Below are 15137 nucleotides of genomic sequence, written 5' to 3'. Positions count from 1 at the left end.
CGCTAATGAAATTACCCGAATTACTACGAAATTCACTAAACTTCTCTAAAGTTCGCTTATTTTCAACAATGTTTGAATATGTTCTGCAAAGTTTCTGAACTTATAAAAAACTAGCTGAAGTTATACAAAATTATCTAATGTTCTATGAAGTTCACTGATCTTCTACAATGTTAGCTGAATTTCTATAAAATGTGTTGCACTTCTAGAAAGATTCCTGACCTTCTACACAATTCAATGAATTTCTACGAAGTTTTCGAAAGTTCTACAATTTTTCTTGAAGATCTATGAACTTCCTTGAAATTCTACAACGTTCTTTTTACTTTCAAGACGGTCTCCGGGCTCAGGTTCTCAGAAATAAATGATGTTCTCTTAACTTTTATAACTTTTAGGAATTGCTCTTGACTTCTAAGAAGGTCTCTGAACTTCTGGGAAGATACGGTTTAATAAATCTGAAATGTTGCACATGAACACTAGGATGGGTCAAGGTTATATGGCGGATCCCAACCCCCGCGGCTCCCCACAGCTCTTTTGATTCGTATTGAGGTCCCCAGGTGATTTGGAGTTGGGAGAGCTTTAAAGTTTGTATGGGAAAATGTATGAGAAGCAGAACAATACTATTCATTTGCTTGTTAAAATTTCAAAAATAGCTCAATGTTTACCAAACATGGGACTTAGATTGAGAAAAATATACAGAACAACTTCGTCTAAGACCGCAAATTGATTCGACTGCTGTGCAAAAAGTTATTATTTTTGTAATTAAAAGTAGGTACAAAATTGCCGAATTTTAATAAAATGATCTAGCCCAAAATAAACTTTGCATGCGAATCTGGAAATATTTCGATTCAAACACACTATTTCAAGTAGCAAATTAATCTCTAGTTAAACAGATAAAAAGGTCTACCAGCGTGCTTCCGGTCCACAAAAGTCCATTTATCAGCGACTCAAGCTTTTGGCAACATATGCCAATAAATCTCGCACATTACTGCTGCATGCACGCGCTAAATTTATGATAATTTTCTATATTTAAATTTCTCTGCGGCGGTTCGGTTCACATGAAATCCTGTGCTCATAATCGACCTCCATACACACTCGAACCCTCGGGAGGAAGCAATGAACGCCAAAGGACGACCTCATCGTCACCGTTTTATGTTTGATCTGCTGCAGCAGCATCCCCATAAGCGTGCAACTTTTCGCATTAGTCGAAAATGTTGTCCTTTCACACTACTACTAAGTGGAACCGTACACACTACAATGCAGGGAGAGAGTGCCCCTCAGAACAGTTTGAAACAATGAAACGCATTCGTATGCATTGTTGGCTGGAGATTGCGGGAGACGGGGAAAAACGGGACAAGAAATTTATTTCGCTACATTAAACAATTTGGCTGTGCGGTTTGGCGAATTTTAATATAATTGTTGTTTATTGCTTTTTATGCGATTGTGCCTTTCGTGTGCCGTGTGAGAAAGCCAAGCAGCAGTTCAGGAAAGAGATAGACAATAATCTGCTGCTCCTGTTACGGTGCCAGGTCCTTGATCCGAGGCAAGTGGAGTTGTATGCAAATGTATACACATTATTTGCCAATAATTTATGTTCTCGCGTCGCCGTTTTGCTATCATCGTACAAAGTTTTGCCCTGAACAGTGGTGCAGTTGGATTTTCCGGATGACGTTCACGGTTCTGAGAAGGATATTTTGCACGCCCCTTGCTATACCGCTGTTGTGTTGCTTGTAGTTGGACATCGGGACCGATTATCATTCTGTGGGGAAACATCGCCTTCGTGGTGCTTAATAAATGTTAAACATGGTTAAATGTTTTATGCAAACGGGGCGGCGTTCACGCTGTTTTTCATTTGTTTGCGGTAGTCTGCCTGCACGCGATGCAGAGAGGGCATTTCTCTTGGCAGAACAAACTTATCAACAGTTTCCTCTAAATTTCCTGATTAAAAGAAAAAAATGATTTATTTAAATTTTCCTCATCATTCATCAGAATGCTTAATACAGTTATTCACATATTCGTTCCATCCGAGTTTACTTTATTCTCATATACTTTAGGTGTATTTCTGTTTGTATTTTTTTTTTCAAATGGCTTACACATGTGCCGTCTGTAATCTATTGAATGCTTGATGCTCGTTCCATTATATTCTCCTTCTTATTTTTTTCTCACCATCTCTTCTCACATATAGTCACTAACGAATGCCGACGAAAGAAAACTTAACACTAATAAACCACTATCACTAGTAGTATGTATAGATACTTTGCAATGTTTATAACATAAAAGAACAAACTCTCATCAGTGTTGCACTACTACAGTTGTGTGTTTCTTGGGGGAGGGGGAGGATAAGTAAGATCATGTATCTGTCGGTGTGGGTCTATGTGTGAGTGCTGTTTTTTTGTTTGTGTGTGTTCAATAGATGCGGTAGTGCTGTGATTCGGGGTGCACCCACAGCGTTCTAACCCACGGCGGACGTGATCAGTTCCGCTACGTCTGAATCCGTTGATCGCACCGTAAGGTGCATCGTTACCCCATCCGACACGGCCAGCTTTGCGCGAACCATCACATCGATTCCGCCGCGGAATAAGCCTGGAAGTATGGAAAAATTATATGAATTTAATCAATATTCAATTCAGAATTAAGTATTAGTAGTTTAAAGATAATATTCTGCATTTCAAACTGTTATTGACCCCTTTCATGCCCAAATTGTTTGTGAACAAAGTTTTCATAAGCCAGGTTAAGCAAATAGTTTGTCAACGGTGGAAAAGATACCTACACAGCAAAAAAAAATGTAATATCGATCAACTACTCGCTAGAAAGACTCATCAGGTTTACGGAATCTATGTAGGGGAAACAGCCCTATTGTTGCGGTACGTTAGCAGCGTTAGAAGCCTATTGTTGCGTATGGAGGTCTCCCCTGCTCGGGATCTATTATCGAAATGTTTTCTTAATTTGAGCCAACCATACGTTCACAATCAAGGAATGTGTTTGCAGCTGAATGATTAACGAAAGAGAAAGTCGATGAAGAGAATCGATCAAAGTCACTTACACCCCTTGCTTTCTAACCTAAATAACTTGCCTTGTCTAAACCCAGCCTAACTTTTTACCATTCTTGCATTTACCCAAAGGCGCTCCAAAGCGCTTAAGGGATTGATTTTTGATGGACACAGCTGGATCGAGCCGACGCACCAATCTACTCGAAGGTTAAGTTTTGTCTGACGCAATTAGGTGTAACATCTTTCAAGAAACGCACATATCCATTAGCAGCTTAAATTCTGCAACAACTAACAGCGTTTAGAGTCTACGGAAATGGATTCTTATCTCAGTTCAACTCAGTGGGAGCTGAATTTATAATTCATCTTATGCATCTTTATACATCATCTCAAAATCATCGAAGTAAATACTGGAAAAGTTTAGATATTTCAAAGATTATTTTAGGGGAATATAGAAAAGAAATATGATGGAATTCTAGGATGATTCAAATTGAACTAAAAAAAGGCGAAGATATCCTGTGAAGAGTTCCAAGTAAATTCAGACTTTCATTTTAGTAATATAACAAAATTATTCTTTGGCATAATGTTCATGCAAATAGTGGAGTTACCCGTAGTTTAAGTAAACTGTGCGTGAGTTCCACGATGTTAGGCTTTGATTTCCACTTCAGCCCAGTGAATTTTGCTTCAAAATAAAATTGCCTGTGTGTTGTGTGTTGTATGATGTCAATAATTAAACTGTAAATCTGATCAACCTCAGAGTAATATTAGAATTATTTAGAACTAATAAAATCTTTAAATTCTGGCACTGCATCAAATAGTAAGGACTACATCGACTATTACCCAGACAACCAGAATGCACGTATATTCAAAGTTGTTTTCCTGATGTACAAACATATATACAAACAAACAAATCGTATAGAATGCAAAGAAATGGCTTATACGTACAAAAGTGGAGGCCATATACATGCAAATTTTCATTTAATTTTAAATGGGTTGATTTAACATCATATACGATTTAATCTGTAATAACACATTCACTTTGAAAAGTCATACGATGTAATCCGATTTGATTTGTGATACAGTACGACGAAAAAATGAATCATCGCATATTGGTCGGAAATTTGCATTCTATACGATTTAACTTAATCATAATGCGATGCATGCCGTTCTTATATGCGATGTTGACTTCAACTGTAGCAATTTACGATACTGTCTGCACATTGTTATACGACTTCTGGTTGTCTGGGTAGTTCAAAAAATCCATCCCATCAAATTTCCTTGATTCGTTGCTTTTCATTCTTTTTAAAAAAAAGTTTTAACTCCATTTTTGAAATGCTGCGTAATGGATGTGTCAATACTTTTCAACTTTTGGATGATTTTAGCAATGCTAACAAGTTATTTGCTTTATATAATTTATTTAAACATGTAGGGGAAATGACGGCTTCGGCATGATAGACTATTTTCGGCAACCCAAATTGAAACGCTAGTTTCACTAGGTTTTCTTGAGATAACAGTTCGCTGAATGCATTCAAACTATTCTTTAGGCTTTCAGCTTCAATTTGATTATATTTTTACCACTGAGAAAAAACAATCAAGCAGGGTTTTCTTGAAATGAAACACACGCTCTACAAAATGCTGCTGATTTCGAGTTGCCGATGAAAGCACAAAGGTTGCCGAATAAAAAGAGGTTGCTCACAAGAGTGGCTCTCACTAGAGAAGATTGGAGCTTTGTAAAAGCGTTTCAAATTAGTTTTTGACAATTCTTTCGACTGAAATTGTTACAGCAGCTGGCAGCAAAAGATTGTAAACAAACCAATGCTGCATATGTGTGCGTTCCTTAGAGAAAAAGGCTATAGAAAGATCATCGCTGCTTAGGTTGCCGAGAATATGTAAATTCCCCTAATTTATAACCATTCTAGTACTTTAAATAAATTCCAGATGATCATACTGACCTTTTATGGAAGATTAGCACATCACTTTGATTTCAATAGCATTATGTTAAAAAGTGGATTTTTTGGAGCATTCCAGATTTTATATATATTTTTTTTTAAATGACCTGGCAACGCTGCGTGCTAGTAACAATTATCGCATGTCTAACCGTTATCTGTACAATCGCTACTGCAAACGAACTCAGGAAAATCTACGCAGACATCCACGACATTTTTGGAAATGTGTCGACTCTAAACGGAAGGAGAATGGGTTACCCGTTGAGATGTTTCTGGGCAATGAATGCAATTTGTTTGCTCATTGAAGGGCATTCAATGATTTTACGTCGTCTGCACGTCAAATCACATTAGCTTTTAGAGATACACCTAGTAGTATCTGTTCTCTGAGAAGCTTTGCGATCACGTCGAATCAGGTGGACTCCGCAATAAACAAATTGAAATACTCTGTGTCCAGTCTAGAGGACATACCGTCATGCATCCTGAAAAAAATGCGGCTAAGAGTTGATTTTCCCTCTTACGACACTTTTCAACATATCTTTACGGAAGCGTAGTTATGTCCACAAGCTAGTAAACGTCAGTCATGTTCTCCGTGTTTTAAAAAGGAGATCGACAGAACATCGAGAACTACAGAGGAATAACTTCGTTGTGTGCTTGTTCAAAGGTATTCGAAATCATAATAAATAATGTACTTTTCAACTCATGCAAAAATTACATTTCTACAGATCATAACAGTTTCTACCCTAAAAAAATCAACATCTACAAATCTCGTCCAGTTTGATTCGTTTTGCATACGAAACATTGATGCTGGTGCTAAGATTGGCAGCGCATACACTGATTTGAAATCTTGTATAAATTCTATACTATGTTTGTTTTGATTCGCTATGAAAGTTTGACGGATAAAATGAGGGGTTCGTGTATTTTCCTATGTTTCGAAGCGTGCATCGATTAGCTTGGGACCGAAGATAGTACCAGAGCTGAGCCAAAAAGTTGAGCACGTTTCTTCGGGACCTACTGGTCTTAGAGTTGCCTCCACTACTGTTTCTGCACAGAACAGAAGTGGAAGTGCAAACAAATCGGTGATTCAAAAAGTGGTTAGTTTTTCTGCTCAACAAGCGACGCGTTGCGGTAGCGTTTCACACGGGCTTCTATACGCTCTCACACTTTCATAGCATGCTGCCTATGTTAACTGCAGACAGAAGATGCCTTCTACCGCTAGATGCGCTGGTGTTCGCCAATGAAAAGTGGAGCTACTTTCTGATCCGAAGTCCCACTTCTGTTCTGTGGATTCTGGCAAACTTGCCGGTCTTCTTCATATGGGAAATGGATGTAATGTCGGCCTAAATGCCCCTAATTTGAGCCCATACATAAATTCAGCAATCCACTAAATGTTCAATAGCGACCAAAAATAGCCATTAGTACCATCTTAATGCCGCGTACAGTTAGATAAAATTGATAAATAGCATAGCCATGGGCCCAATCTTAGATCCATAGGCCTATTCTCCCTATATTTGAACATCATTTGAATAATTTTGTTTTTGTTTTATTTTGCGGGACAGAAGTAGGAGGTATTATCAACAATCAATACGAAACTAACGATTTTAAATTGGCTCACCACTTTAGTAGCCTATTGGTCCCAAGCAAACGATTAACGTACCCTATTCTAGTTGAAATTCTATTACTACACTATGTTTGTTTTGATTCGCTATGAAAGTTTGACAGATAACATCAGGGGTGTGTGGATTCATGCAGAACATGCAGGGGTGAGTGAAATAGCTTGGGACTGCTTGGGACCGTTGTTCTGGTACTGAGTGAGCCAAAAATAATAATGATTTTCTTCGGGACCCAGTGGTCTTAGAGTTACCTCTATGGTATTATCATAGAGATAACTCTAAGACTAATAGGTCGCGAAGAAACGTGCTCAACTTTTTGGCTCACCTCTGGTACAATCTTCGGTCCCAAGCTAATCGATTCACCCTTCGAAACATAGGAAAATCAACGAACCCTTCATTTTATCTGTCAAACTTTCATAGCGAATCAAAACAAACATTGTGTAGTACTAGAATTTCGACGTTAATCGATTTGCTTGGGACCAATAGGCTACACACTTAGAAAAATCCATGTAAATTTAGGTGCTCTGAGAGTGACATATACGAGCGTCAATTTTGACATAAATTTGAGTCACAACAGACGTGAAAAATTGCTCAATCAACCGTACTTTTCGTCGAGCAACGAACTTTTCAGTCTCGGAGCACTTAATATTACATGACACGTTTGTTTACGGGGCCTCATAGCCTAGTCAGCAAAGGCACGGTATTACCAAGCCGGAGGCGGCGGGTTCGATTCCCGGTCCGGTCGAGGGAATCTTTCGGATTGGAAATTTTCTCGACTTCCCTGGGCATAGAGTATCATTGTGCTTGCCACACAATATACAAATTCATGCATTGGTATTGGCATCGAAAGCTCTCAATTAATAACTGTGGAAGTGCATTTAGAACACTAAGTTGAGAGCACGCAATAAGCTAATATGCGCTAAGCAATAAGCTTGAAATGCGAATAAGAAGAAGAAGAAGACGTTTGTTTACGTCTCATCTTTTATGTGAAAGATGGATTCCGTCACGTGTAAAATTAGTTATTTCCAAGTGTGTAGTCAAGTAGTGAGCCAATTTAAAATCGTTAGTTTCCACCGGTTGGTATTATGAAGTCCGCACGGCTAACGAGACTAACTCAAAATTGGGTAGGATTTTACTAAAAATCGCAAAAACGCAGGTCACTGAGACTGATTAAATTTTGCTCGATAGTCAAAAAACTTCTTAAATATGAGGAAAATCGAGGACAATTTTAGGATGTCGACTCAATAAACAAAACAAAATTCCCTGGTATTCTCTGATTTTCCAGTAACAAAAAAAAAATCCAGGTGCAGTACCTTCCCGTTTTTGGCAACACAACCCCATCAGCTATTACTTTCATCAGATCTATGTTAGTGCTTTCTGGACATTTTTTTCATGAAATAAAGCAGAGTTCTTTTCAGAATTCTTCTAAAATAAATTTAAAATTCTCTCTGGAAGTCCCTTGAAAATTTCTTTATAACAGTCCAGAATTGATCCATAGATTATCTTCGAATTTTAAACTAGAGCTTCCATTTTCTTTAAATGCTCCTTAAAATGCCCATGTATTTCACCTCCGATTCTCAATCAACAATTGATAAGTGGCTATTAGGGGGAACTTGTCCCACCTAGAACTGTCTTCAAATTTTGCTCAGAATTATCTTGGAGTTCCCTCTAAATTCTTCTGGAAACTACATGGAATTCTTATTAAAATTCCCTAGAAATTCCATTCGAAATGCGCTTGGAATTTTCCTCGGACTTTCCTTATAGATCTTCGCAGAATTATTTTGGAATTGCAACCTCAAAATTCTCTTCCCTTGGTATTTTTCTCGCATCCTGGAATCCTTTTCCCCGTTGGGAGTTCTAGTAAAAAGTCTCCTAGAGATTTTCCTAAAGCTCCCTAGAAAATATTCTCTGAAATACCTTGGTGTATCTCTAGAATTCATTCTAAAATCTGCTCAAATTTGTTTTGGAAAAAAAATCCTACAATTCTCATAATAGTTCTTCAAAGAGACTGTATCCTGGAAATCTAGTCCAGTGCAAGGGTCAATTTTGAGACCCAGCACCGCAAGAAAACTATTCCGGATAATACACCTAACCAAAAGCTAAATCGTGGGCGGATTCCTCCCGTGGGAAATCGTAAAAACAAGTCAAGATCAAGGATTTCAAGGCAATGCTTGTCTACGTATATTGGAATCATTATTCAATCATAAAAGTGCTACTCCGAGCAATAAAAAAACCTCCTAAGCAAGACCATTATCTTAAATTCTAGTTAGTTCTCTGAGTTAATCAGGTTATTAAGAACAATAAGGAAAAATAACTAGAAGTATTCAGAAAAAAATCTTCTCTTAAACCTGGGTTCAAGTCAGTCAATTTTTTTTACTAGTTCGTTTATTGACTAGGCTCAGTCGTGTGTGACACTTTGCGGTGCCAAAAATCAGTAATGTTTGAATTTACATTTTAAACAGCAGTAGTTCTAGGTTAGCATTGGGTACCAATTCATCGGTTTCATCATAATCGGTTCTACACCTACATATATTGCTGTCAACGAGGTTTATTCTGTAGAGATGTGCGTCTAGCGAGTAGTGGTTGGACATACGTCTTGACATCACGCGAATGAAGCCCCGGCTTACTTCTAGACCTTTGAACCACGCTCTCGAAGAAACATTTGGAATAATGGAATGTAACCACCGCCCAAGAGAATTACTTGTCCAATCTTAATAGAGAACTCTGACGTACTAATGAAAAATACTCCCTGTGAAATTCTTCTATCATAAATCTCGACTTGTGCGCCCACCTTTGCGAGAGAGTCTGCCTTCTCATTGCCTGGGTTTGAGCAATGTGAGGGGACCCAAACAAAGGTAATCATATATGATCTTTCGACCAGCAAACTCATCTGCTCCCTTACCTTTGAAAGGAAATAAGATGAGTGCCTACCTTGTTTCATCGACCGAATAGCCTCGATCGAACTGAGACTATCCGAGAAGATGAAGTAATGGTCTATGGGCATATCGGAAATCATCCCCAATGCGAAGTTGATTGCTGCTAGCTCAGCAACAGAAACGGAACAAAGTTCCTGATGTTTCCGAAAGGCGGTTGAGTATTCATTGAAGACACCGAAGTCAGTGGATCCATCAATGCGTGATCCATTAGTGAAAAATCTTCTATTGCAATTGACATGTTGGTACTTTTCAAGGCAAGTCAATTGAATTCAACTGATTTGAACGTGAATTGAACGTGTAAACCATGCCATTCAACTGACTTGATCAACTCACTCGGATTGAAAGAAGTTGCAACAGGCTCAACTCTTCAAGCCAATTGAATTCAACTCCGTTGGGGTTAGAAGGAAAGGGGTGTAAGTGACTTTGATCGAGTCTCTTCATCGACTTTCTGTTTTGATAGCCACAGCTTTATACACAGATTTTGCGCTATTTCTGCCATAAAGTTTGATAAAGGAGGTTCTCATCTAGCATCCAGAATGGCACACCAATCAAGGAATGTGTTTGCAGCTGAATGATTAACGAAAGAGAAAGTCGATGAAGAGAATCGATCAAAGTCACTTACACCCCTTGCTTTCTAACCTAAATAACTTGCCTTGTCTAAAGCCAGCCTAACTTTTTACCATTCTTGCATTTACCCAAAGGCGCTCCAAAGCGCTTAAGGGATTGATTTTTGATGGACACAGCTGGATCGAGCCGACGCACCAATCTACTCGAAGGTTAAGTTTTGTCTGACGCAATTAGGTGTAACATCTTTCAAGAAACGCACATATCCATTAGCAGCTTAAATTCTGCAACAACTAACAGCGTTTAGAGTCTACGGAAATGGATTCTTATCTCAGTTCAACTCAGTGGGAGCTGAATTTATAATTCATCTTATGCATCTTTATACATCATCTCAAAATCATCGAAATACCCTTTTATGTATTTGAGTAACATTTGCTAAACTTGCAAAAAATGCAAATCAAGCATTGAGCAACCAAAAGTTTGCAACTTTATTTAAAATTTGAAATGAAAAACCATCCACAAACTACACTGAGTAATTAAGTTATTTGAAACTAGCGAAGTCAGTCAGTCATATTTATTAATAAGTTTCTGTTATAAAGAAATATTTCCCTGAATTTGAATTCAATTCCTTGAAATTTTCTGATTTTTCAGGTTCAAAAATGAATTCCCTGATATTCCCAGATTTTCCAGGTTTTACAGGTAGTCGACACCCTGTCAGTGCATCTATTATGATGAAAAGAAAATATTGATTTAAAAACAAAATTAACCGTCGAAACAGCGACTATCCCCGTCTACAGCATTGACTTGCTTTTCTATAAGTATTATTTAACTGAAAATTGTCAAGAGCTTTGAATGTGTTGGTTTATTTCCTTTAAATTCCGTTATAATTGCTTATCTTTTGACAGATAAGAGTTTTTCATCTACTATTTATTTGCAGTCTTCATCAGTGCCAAGTACTCAACACCACTTGAGTACTTGGCACTGATGAAGTCTGCAAGTAGTAGACGAAATACGCATATCTGTCAAAATATAAGTAATTATAACGGAATTTAAAGGAAATAAACCAACCCACTCAAAGCTCTTCATAAAGGGATTCCGTTAAGAGGTTCGACACATTTAAAGGATTGAAAATTGTCTCAGTTTTAGTGAGATTTCAGTTTAATATCTTTCAGTTAGCAAACCGTTCATTATACTAAAAAACGATCGGTCGCTAATAGTTTTAAAAAATCTGGCTAAATCGCTAACCCTTGAGGTTCTGCACACAGAAATTTAAGATCCAAGATTAACATTAGATTCTGAGACTTCAGTTGACTACACATTTCATAATCCTGGTCTTAGAAAGCTTTTTCAAGATTATGGGCCTAGATTCAAAATTCTAAGAGAAATATTGGACATACCGGACTTGCCTAGTTTTGTTGACGCAAAATTCGCGAAAGGGATCTGTTAGGCAGTACACTGCCGCTATTCGCATGGGCCTGTTAAGCGATTATAATCAGTATACATGTAGTTAGTTAGTTATATCATGTTGAGAAAACGGTTCTCGTCCAACCCACAAAATCCAAACCAACTCCAACAGAAGCCGTGTATAGTTTATCATCCTGTATCGGAACAGACACTCACCTGAACACAGCAGGTGATGCGTGTGGGCACCGTCGGCCACCTTCGCCGATAGGTTGTCAGGGGCAAGACCAAGGAATTTCAGAATCGTATTCACCGCTTCCTGTAAACTGTTGACGGTCGACAGCACAAAGGTATCCTCTACTTCGACCCATTCTGCGAGAAGAAATTTTACTCTTATTATACTCTTTGCTCATCTGCAAACCACGAAAGTCAAACCAACCTTCGGTATCTGCACTGTCCCAGGCGGCGTTGAAATTCTGCATCTTGACCTTTTGAATCTGATCCGCCACGGTAATTTCGATATCCTCCAGCATGTACTCATCGTCGTAGCCTTCGTCCGAATCCGGCAGTCCCGTAGACGGATCGCAATCCTTCACGACGAACCTCAGCGTAGCACCGAATGCAGCTGTAATTAAATCGAAAATGATGATGAAGACATTTTGCTTGCTGTGCTAAAGAACTTATTACCTATCGAATTGGGCAATTCCGGCGGGAATTCAACGATAACGTAGGTGGATTCTTTCTCGCCGTAGGGGAGCTTAGTGCACGGAATGACTGCTCGGGTGACAAAGCCATCCGGCAGGACCAAATCGACACGGACGTTTTCCAGCAGCTGATCCGAGAGGGTGTTGACGCAGTCGAACTTGGATGAAAATGAATGTTCAGTACTTTGTTCAAGCGTTAGGTAAGTTAAATTAGTTTACCTGGAAAACAACGTGATGGTCGAAGCAGTGCTTGATACAGGAAACTGTATATTCCGTTTCGCTTTCTGTGAGCTGTACCGGAGCAGATGACTTGTGAAGGGTACCGAGTCGGTGGATTCCGGGAATTTGCAGCAGTTTCTCGGTGTTGGCCTCTTCGCGAGTAATGCGAGGGATTTTCGGGATAGCTGGAATTTAAATTCGAAGCACGTTAATGAGGTTTTTCAAATCAGGAAAACAAGCTTACCATTGTTCATAATCATCACTTCGTCAGTAACCTCCGGCTGTACGGTTTGCGATTTCGGTACAATGGAAATGTCGAACTTCTCCGTCAGAGAGCCATTCAGGTGTTCTCTTAGCGATTTCTCCAACAGCGGTATCGACACAATTCCATTGTCCGTTATGTAGGACTTGTTCAACTCGGGATTGTTCTTGTTCAAAATGGTATAATAGTAGGTGGCTCGATCACGAACCTCGTCGTCCGAATCCATTTGGCAGCGATGTAGCAGTACCAGAACATTCGGCAGCAAATCCGGACAGGAAGCGCCAAACTGGGCAATGGCAGCGACAGCGGCGGCCCGAACGGTGGCGTTCTCCAGGATGACTCGGTTGTAGATGAATCGAATGTAGCGGGAGGGCAGCTTTGAGTAGGGACCTTCCTTGCCCAACAGATGTAGGATGCGGACAGCCAGCGATGTGTGCTCGCAGTCTTCGATAAATTCGCACAGGTGCGATAGGCCAGATTCTTTAGCTTCCGGATTTTCTTCGAGGATCAGAATGATCGTATCGACGATGGAGGTTTTGTACTCGAGGCCTCCTTCTTCCCGGAGCATTCCACTAAGGAAGTTCATCATCACACCATGCTTGCGAGGGAACTTGGAACAGAGGGCCCGGATAGCTTGAACCACAACCACCTTAAACTCGTCGGAAATTTCCGCCACAAATGTGGCGATTTGTTTCATCAGCCGTTCAACTGAACTTTCAGCTCCGGTTTTGAGCAGAGTCGTGATGGCCAAGGTGGCAACCGAGCGATTAGAATCGGCGATCAGGCCTTCCAAATCAAGATTGCACACGTTGACTGCCGGTGGATGAAGCATAGCGACCTTGTTCATTGTCCTCACGGCAGCAAATCTCAGTGTAGCCTTCGAAGATCCACAGAACAGCTGAAGGATGCTGACCGCGGTGGACAGTTCCCGAGGATTGGTTCTCTTCAGGTTGACGAAAGCGTGGGCTGCCTCGTAGACGACCATTTCGCTCTTATTTCTCAAGCAACATTCTACAAAATCGAACAACGGCGACTCGGCACTTGAATTACCCGCTGCATCTTCATCCTCGATAATTTTGCATGCAATTCTGATCAGGAAACAGACGGCATAAGGACTCTTCAGATTCTGTTTAGTCAGCTTGTTCACCAGCTTAGTCACGGCCAGTCTATCCGCTTTCCTGATATGGAACAGCAATCCCAATCCATGGTACTGCACCATGATGTTGTCACTGTTCAATGCTTCTTGCGCTTCGTTCGCCCACCGTTTCACCACGTCTCCTGCCGTGCTGGCCAAATGCAGTGCACTGACCAATGCTCCACTGGATACCGGAGCGTTCCGATCAACGATGCACTGTTTCATGTACCGCTCCACAGCCTGCAGCATCGTATTATCGGTAATACTGCACAAAGCCCGGATCGCCGGAGCACGGTACAAGTCTTCCTTGCCCGTCATATCCTTGGTCAACGAGCTGGTCACGATAATCACATCTTCGGCGATGGGACTCAGCTCCTTGATACCCAAATAGACCATCCGACGCATGATGACATCCTTGGATTGGAACAACTTGGTCATGGCAAAGAAGCATTCCGTTGCTTCGCGGGAACCCAATTGTTCGCCCTAAAAAGCACCAAACATTAAACATTTTCACTAAACCCATAAAAGTTCCCCCCCTTTCCCATACTCACCTGATTGATCAGATACAGAATCTTCGTCAGGATGTGGGTGCATTTGCGTGCATTGACCGGAGTTTCGTTGAACATCCGCGTCTCCTGCAGCACGGAAGTTTTCTCCAGATTCGAGAAGGGGTTGTTACCACCTGCAAAAATAACAAAAGATTTAACACGAAAACATTCCCTGTCCACCACCCAAATCCATCACTCTGTCGGATGTGGGTATGTTATCATCATCATCATCACACACTTACCTTCCTCCTCTTCCTTTTTGTCTCTCTTGAAAGAGCTCATTTTTACCGCTTTCCCAGGTCAAATTTTACCGTCCACTGTCCAGTTGCGACCGTGAGGAATCGTCCGCGCTAGCTTTCAACGCAATTTACGACGGATATGGACCGAAAATTGCACAAAATATCCGACGGGAATGTCCGGCCGAAAATTTTCACCACGTCACAACGATTGATGTATCTGCTGCGCTGCTGCGTTCGTTCGCGAGAGAAGATGAAAGCGTTTTGACAGCTCTGTGCGAAATAGGGTGAGCAGTCGAATGTTTCTTCTTGAGCTGAGACCGAGGGAATGGTCCGTGTTGGACAGTGTGAATGAATATAATTATTGCGGTAAAATTCCAGCTTTCCAGGCTCGTTCGCAATGCTGTTGTATTTTTTAAGGACTGTTTCAATTTGAAACTAGAACAGAAACGCATCTCTCGCAATGCTGAGTTGCAGTTTCATTATTCGAGCACTATTTTGCACCAGATTTGCAACTGCTCGACTATTCTGTTTTATTTCTGAGCGAGTTTGAAACACGAATGGAACTCTGCTTAAAATTTCTTTTGATGTGTTT

The 15137-nt window shown here is 40.2% G+C and overlaps 1 protein-coding gene across 1 annotated transcript; it reads right to left on the bottom strand.

The window, feature by feature from the left end:
• Nucleotides 1–1917: 1917 nt before the first annotated feature.
• On the bottom strand, nt 1918–14801 carry gammaCOP (coat protein (coatomer) gamma). Its single transcript, XM_065227484.1, has 8 exons — nt 14549–14801; nt 14310–14440; nt 12606–14241; nt 12362–12546; nt 12126–12300; nt 11878–12063; nt 11658–11810; nt 1918–2577 (listed from the first exon to the last, which is right to left on the bottom strand). Exons 1-8 carry the CDS (start codon nt 14586–14588, stop codon nt 2447–2449), a joined length of 2637 nt encoding a protein of 878 aa, XP_065083556.1. The 5' UTR covers nt 14589–14801; the 3' UTR covers nt 1918–2446.
• Between the last annotated feature and the right edge of the window lie 336 nt (nt 14802–15137).

This window comes from Ochlerotatus camptorhynchus, unplaced genomic scaffold (genome assembly GCF_037179485.1).
Source record: "Ochlerotatus camptorhynchus isolate MF236.1 unplaced genomic scaffold, CSIRO-AGI_Acam_v1.1 ptg000274l, whole genome shotgun sequence".
NCBI classification, from domain to species: Eukaryota; Metazoa; Arthropoda; class Insecta; order Diptera; family Culicidae; genus Ochlerotatus; species Ochlerotatus camptorhynchus.
The sequence above is the reverse complement of the archived record's forward strand: the minus strand, read 5'-3'. Positions and strand labels throughout refer to the sequence as shown.